General features: G+C 37.4%; 1 protein-coding gene across 1 annotated transcript; it reads right to left on the reverse strand.

Annotated features, from left to right (window-relative positions):
* Positions 1-2320: 2320 nt before the first annotated feature.
* Positions 2321-2854, reverse strand: LOC108979343. Its single transcript, XM_018950005.1, has one exon. The coding sequence runs from the start codon at positions 2852-2854 to the stop codon at positions 2321-2323; it is 534 nt and encodes a 177-aa protein (XP_018805550.1).
* Positions 2855-7626: the final 4772 nt, after the last annotated feature.

The raw sequence follows: 7626 nt of genomic DNA on the forward strand, positions 1-7626 counted from the left end.
AGAAGCCGTGTGTTATGCCCTGTTTATGTTCCAGCCGTGTGTTGTGCAAGGCAGGTTTGTAATCCTTTCTTGTGCTTTCTTGAGTCTATGCCATGTTTTAATTATGTCTTTATGTGTTAAATTAATGGAGTTGAGTGTTTATAATTTTAGATATACTTTCCTCAAGTTTATGGCCTCAGTAAGCCAATAAGAATTTCTATATTAAACTAGTAAGCTTACTTTAGGAATTTTAAGTTGCCAAATGTTGTACCCTTTTAATTATGCTATGTTTTCATAAAATATATGAGGTTTTTCTTAAGTTTTCTACAACTCTAATATTGCTTAATTATGTAGTTGAGATTTTAGTTAAGAGAGGGATGTTTAAGACCATGAATGTACGAAAACTTGCTAGCTGCCCATGTAGTGCAGAATTTTTGAAATATGTTCTACTTTGAAGCCTAAACCAGTCTAGTTCATCCCCTTGTTCAGTTTCACCCTTTTGTTCAACCAAAGTTAAATTTTAATATGAAAAACCATTGAAGAACAAGTGACAAAAATCAAACCTCTTGTGGGCATTGGCCCTTTTGTTGGACTTACCTTCCATATGATGCTATAAAGCTATCAAATGCCCTCTTTAAAAGAAAATTCCAGACTTGCAGCACTTCCTTGTTCCCTTCCATTCTTAAATAAATCTCTACCATCTATACATTCCTAACCTATGATTTCTACTTATCCTTCATGTAGAAAATGATGGCCTTTAAAAGGGGACAGCAAGCAAGTTATATACTTTTGACCGATCAAATGAGCATGAAATGAGACTAATAAGATATACACGGAAACTAGACTCAAAGACGAACAACTTATGTGAAGGAATCGTCTTGGGAAAATACTTACAATGGGTCTAAAAGGCCACGCAAAATGTCCCAGAAATTTGCCCGAGAGAGCTCTTTTGGGTTTCTCTCTAAGAACGGGGGAAAAGAAGTGATAAAATGGAATGAAAAGTCCCTTGCACGACTATAGACTCCTGGAGGGGGAAGTTGTGGGCTGGAATGACCCTTGATTAGATGTGGCTATGTGACATAAAGTGAAGAATAGGGAGGGACAAATACTGCCTACAGCAGCTGTGAAAGATGGAGGTTGATGGAGTGGATTTCTCCTTCACATCAAGGCACTATTAGGTGCAGCCAATGGCAGTGGATGATCTGCCATGTGGGGGAGGAAATTTCTCCAAGAAACTTTGCCAAGGTGGCCAATTTCGTGGGCCTTGGTGGGCCCCACCAAGTGGGCTTCAATTTGAGGTTTAAAGGGGGTTTAGTTAGGGTTTGAGATGCTATTAAGCCCAAAATCAATTTTTCTTAGCCCAATCAAATTTTCAAGATTTAAAAGGTTGGATAATGATGTCATAACAAGGATTTGATTAATTAATAGCATATAGAAGTGATTTAATCAAGTGATTAAACACAATGCTAGAAATCGGATTAAAAATGATTTGGAGACCAACTTTAGGGTTTGGGAAAACCGTTTAGGATTTCGGTTTCAACCAAACTTTTGGGGTTTCAATTGGATTCTAACCATTTAGGGTTTTTCTAGGGTTGAAACCCTCTTTAGTTTGGCACAATTTGGTTGATCAGATAAAACAAAGTTTTACTTAGGTGACATGATCTCACACCTTGACTTCTTTCACAAATCTATCTAATGGTTCCTCTTTGTACCAAGTCTTTAATATTATTCACTATGTGTGGCTAAGATCTTGTCAAGTGTCCAAATAAAACTCCTCCAACCTAATTTGGACATTCCACACTGTAATTTTGAAAATACTGCACTGGGTGCACTTATCGAGGTTACTATTCACTCCAAAAAAATGCATAATAAACTTAGTACTAAAAAATTATAAATATTCATATTAACGTATAGTGAAAATCGTTTACCGAAATTCAACCCCGAAGTGCCCCTAAAAATAATTTCACAATTTCCAACAAACGTTTCGTCCGGAATTATGAAAAATGGTTATTGCGCCATAAAATCCTAAATAATTAACTGAGTCTAATGGCGTAGACCATAACGTATTCTGATACTTCTAACTACCTCAAATAATTAAACTTATATTTCTAGCACCATAGTGAGTGATAACACTATGTTGAAGAACTAAAACCCCGTGCGATTGGTTGATTCGTAAAAACTTATGAGGTTTTCACGAGATTCCTAAAGTCAATAGAAATTTCACTAATGAATTTCTTGCGGGCTGTTACACAGCCCTTTAACACGGATTGACAAATCACAAATATCCCAAGGGGTGAAGAGACAGACATCATAGACTCTAAAGGTTCAAGCACCTTTTTACTCAAACAAACATATCTACGGGATATAAATGAATATGCGTAGCACCAGAATCGAATAGTACTAATGCACGATGTGAAAACAGGATAAGAATACTTGTCACCACATCAAAGGAGGCATCAACATCATCCATGGTAAGAGCGAATACTCGGGCTGATACTAAATTCTTCTGCCCTGGATTAGGTGTCTGCACATTAGGAGCCGTGAGAGTTGGGCAATCCCATACTACATGGCCTGCGTTACCGCACTTAAAGCAGGTGTTGGTTCCCATCAGGCATTTTCCAGCATGGGGCTTGCCACATGTTTGGCACGCAAGGCGAGGTGTCATTGTACCGCGCTGAGGGGCCTTGACCATCTGAAGAGGCTTGGGCGCTTGGCTATAAATCGGCCTCTTGCCTTTATTCTGCTCAAAGGCTTGAAATTGCCTTTTCTTCTCATTAAACTCTCTCGTTCGAACGCGTAGATTTTCCTCTAGAATCACAGTTCGATCCACTAGGTCGGCGAATTTTCTTATTTTCAATGCAAGGAGAGAGTCCATGATCCTAGGGTTCAGGCCTCGCTCAAACTTTTCAGCCTTCAGCTACTCAGTAAGGACCAGATGTGGGGCAAACCTTGAAAGCTCTACAAATTTAGAAGCATACTGCCTCACTGTCATTGATCTCTGCTTCAGATATGCAAACTCTCTAGCCTTAGCCTCTTGGACCGATAAAGGAAAGAATCGATCGTTAAAGACCTCTTTAAATTTGCTCCAAGTGATCGGGGCGGTTTGTCCCAACTCCTGTTGAAGGAGCCCACGATGGCTACATCGGCCAGGTTATAAACTGCAAACTCCACTTTTTGTTCTTCCGTACATGGAATCACACTGAAGATCTTCTCAAGGCATTCGAGCCAATTATCAGCATCTATTTCAGTACCCATGCCATCAAACAGCGGAGGGTACTGTTTGCAGAAACGGTCAAAGGCAGTCAGGTGTGGAACCTGTACCTGCGTTGCCGTTTGCCCACTAGTGAAAGCCTCAATGAGGCGTGTCACCACGTTAATGAGGTCTCCAGAATCTCTTAGGGCCTCTAGCTGGTCTTCAGAATCGTGGGCACTGGGCCGCCCCCGACGCTTATTACTATTATTCTGGGTTGCCATACTGAAACATGCATGACAATAGTATTAGCAACACTTGCACAAAGAACATAGGTGACTGGCATTCTTTTACAGAATTCATAACGTGCAGTAAAAATATATATATATATATATATAACATTTGAACCTGCTACAGAGCTTGGCACGCTTTAGAGAGGGAGCTTCGGCCTAGTTATCCCTAAAGTTTACAGGACTCCTTAACATTTGCTCTGATACCAAAATTTGTCACAACCACGCCCCAAATCCTATGACTAGGACGTGGTCGCGACAATTTACCTGTTCTTTCCTTATTAATATTAATATGTATTTATTTTATTTTATTTTTTATTTTTTTTTCTACGAGGGTATAAGGGATAGGCGTGAACATGTCATGCATGTACACTACGTTCTAGTTTAAAAGTAAGCACCTGATAAACGATTTGTTCAAGATTCTAAATAAAGGATTCTCAGAGTCCATCATCTATTCATCAAACATAACTAGTTCTAAATAAGGGGGAACTCAGTCCACACAACACATACAAAAAGGCATTTAACCTTCCTATGTGGGGTTACCATCACCCCACCATAGAAGTTATACCGTTACCATCACCCACCAAAGTATTTACATCATGCCCAAAGGCATATTGTCTTAACATCAAGCCAACAAAATGTCCCAATATGGGACCCATTATAAAAACGTAAAAAGAAACATAATCATTATCCTCAAAAGTCGAACCAACAGGGAACTCTAAACATCAGCCCTTCCCTCCTCAGCAGTGCCCAGCTCCACAGCCTCATCATTCATACCTGGACGTTTAAAACATAAACACAAAGTGACTCTAATACTCAGTAAGCAGGACACAATCCCGTCAACTTATTAATCACATAATCTTTTCTTTTAAAATCATGCATACATAAGCGTTTGCTAATTCTTGACAATACTTTCATGCATAAACAATTTAAAGAATAACTGTACTTTTCATGCATAACTGTACTCTTCATGCATAAACTGTACTTTCATGCTTAACTGTACCTTTCATGCTTAACAGTACTTTTCATGCTTAACTGTACCTTTCGTGCTTAACTGTACTTTTCGTGCATAAACATTCCTAAGAAATAACTTTACTTTATTTTTCACTTTCTTGGGCCAGTACACACTATTACGCCCTGTGTGTTGGGCTTTGCAGTCTTTTGGACCCAGATTCCATCCGCGGCCACAGGCTGAGAATCCCTTCCATGGCGGTAGCATTGGGTGCACTACCAGTACTACTTACCCGGCATTGCAATCTGCCCATTCTTTGGTACCCTTTAATTCATATGGCCATTACGTACATTCATGCTTTCATTTCATTCTTTCCTTTCTTTTCAATTAAACATTTTCATTATCTTTCCTTAGTCCAAATGCAAATACTTTTTCTTTAAAAAAGTGTTTCATATCATGTTACATATAGGTAAGACATAGCTATTTAAGTGAGAGCATGCATAAAAGTTTCATGATGCATTATCTTACATACACACAATTGTAATCAATAGGGTGCTTAACAGGGGCTACCAAAAAAGGCTTGTACATAATATATATATACATTTATTCTTTCATAAGAGAACATGTACAAAGAGAGAGATTATTTCATAAGAAAGCTTTGTGTGTAAGCAGCATGGTCATAACTACATACCTCGGGACTTTATAAGTAGATTCCTTGAATCTTGAAATTAAACTCCTATTCAATGAAAGGAAATAACATATTAAAATTCATTTCACTTAAGACTTTACTATCCAATACCCATACGCACTCTCTTAAATTTCAAAAATGGAATTAAGACATCTTCCTTATCAGTTTAACTACTTACATGGCACTAAGTCAACCCTTAGTATCCTCTTTCCAATATTTAAGAAAACCTCATATATTTTCTGAAAACAGTACCAATAAAATATACAACTCTTGGCAACTTAAAATTTCTAAATAAGCTTACTAGCTTAGGTTTAAAACTCTTAATGGCTTACTTAGACGATAAACTTGAGGAAAACATGTTTAAAAATCATAAACCTTAACTCCAATAATTTAACAAATAAAAGCATAACTAAAAACATGGCTTAACTCAAGGTAACTGTAATACCTGAATCCTACTACATAGGTCTTTACGTCATCCATTAATATTTTAAGTTAAATATTTTGAAACAAAGAATTTCATTATGTTTTTATTTATTATAAGATGGGTGTGTCTTTATTTTTTAAGTTGGTTGTTTTAAGACCTTGTAATATTCTCTTTAAGTCCTCTACTTTTTATCCAACTAAAAAGTGACCCAAACCTTCTCAACCATAGGATGGGTAGGTGAGAATATATCCTCTTATGCTTGAATCTCCACCGTCCATCCTTTGGCTTGTAAGACAAGCTTTGACTAATCAATTAACTTTTCCCTAAGTGAAACCGTCGGCTTCTTCAACAAGTCACTTGACTCTCATTTCCTCCTATTACATGTCGGTCCCCAAACCGAACAAAGGAAATAATTTCCGTAAGCCTTCTTCCTGCGTACAAAAGGTTCTCGGTTTCCACTCACCCGTGCGATCCCTCTCATTCCTTCAAGCTGATCCCTTTCAGTTTGTGAACCCAAGCTTTCCATCGAAGATCCTCAAGGAAATCAACCTCGTAAATGAATTTTACGGCTTTAAATTCTGGATTTGAAATCTTGGATTTTGGGTTTAACCTAGGGTTATTTTCTTCGGAAATTTCTGTTGTGTTCCAGCCCCAAATATTTCGGATTCTCTTCCTCTTCTCGTTGCCGTGCGTTTCTGTGGCTTCTAAAAGGACCCAAACAGGTATTATAATCCTTCCATGTGTTTCTTGCAAATTGGGAGTTTTCGGATTTTGTGTTAGCTGAGTACTATGTGGTAGTTTCTAGAGACATTCCTCATTTGTTTTCTCATTTAGCTGCTCTACTTGGTAGTAAATGAAAACCTAAATTTTCTAGTTTAAAACCGAGCACCTTGAGTTTGTCTTGCCATGGGTCATGCCCTGTTTTGGTGAATTCGAGTTGTGTGTATGTCTATGCTTTGTTTTATGGACCCAGCCGTGTGTGTGTTCTGTTTCATGGGTCTAGCTGTGCGCGTGTGTGTGTTCTGTTTCATGGATCTAGTTGTGCTTGTGCGTGTGTTCTGTTTTATGATCCTAAGCCGTGTGTGTGTATGTCCTGTCTTGGTATGTATTACAGCCGAGTGTTCCAAGGCAAATATTGTATGCCTTTTCTTATGTTTTCTTGAGTCCAAGTCATGTTTTACTTTTGTTAAACTCATGTCTTTAATTGTTAATTAATAGAGTTAAAGTTTATGATTTTTAAACATGTTTTCCTCAAGTTATGGCCTAAGTAAGCTATTAAGAGTTTTAAACCTAAGCTAATAAGCTTATTTAGAAACTTTTAAGCTACCAAAAGTTGTATCTTTTATTAGTATTGGGTTTATAAAAATATGTAAGTTTCTTAAAGGAAGGAGGATACTAAAGATTGACTTATGCCATGTAAGTAGTTAACGAGTAAGGAAGACGCCTTAATTCCATTTTTGGAATTTAAGGGAGCACGTATGGGTATTGGGTAGCAAAGTCTTTTGTGAAATGAATTTTAATATGTTATTTCCTTTCATTGAATAGGAGTGTAATTTCAAGATTTAAGGACTCTACTTATAAAGCCTCGAGGTAAGTAGCTATGACCATGTTCTTTACACACAAAACTCTCTTATGAAAGAATATCTCTCTTTGTACATGTTCTCTTATAAAAGAATAAATGTATATATATTATGTACAAGCCTTTATTGGTAGCCCCGGTTAAGTATCCTATTGATTATAATTGTGTGTATGTAAGGTAATGCATCATGAAAATTTTATGCATGCTCTCTTAAATAGCTATGTTTTACCTATACGTAACATGACATGAAACACTTTTAAATAAAAAGTATTAGCATTTGGACTAAAGGAAGATAATGAAAATGTTTAACTAAAAAGAAAGAAAAGAAAAGAACTAAAAGCATGAACATACGTAATGGCCATATGAATGAAAGGGTACCAAAGAATGGGCAAATGGCAATGTCGGGTAAATGGTACTGGTAGTGCACCCAATGCTACCCCCATAAAAGGGGTTCCAACCTGTGGCCGCGAGTGGAATCCGGATCCAAAAGACCGTTAACCCCAACACACAGGGTGTAATAGTGT

This window comes from Juglans regia, chromosome 7, assembly GCF_001411555.2.
Source record: "Juglans regia cultivar Chandler chromosome 7, Walnut 2.0, whole genome shotgun sequence".
NCBI lineage: Eukaryota > Viridiplantae > Streptophyta > Magnoliopsida > Fagales > Juglandaceae > Juglans > Juglans regia.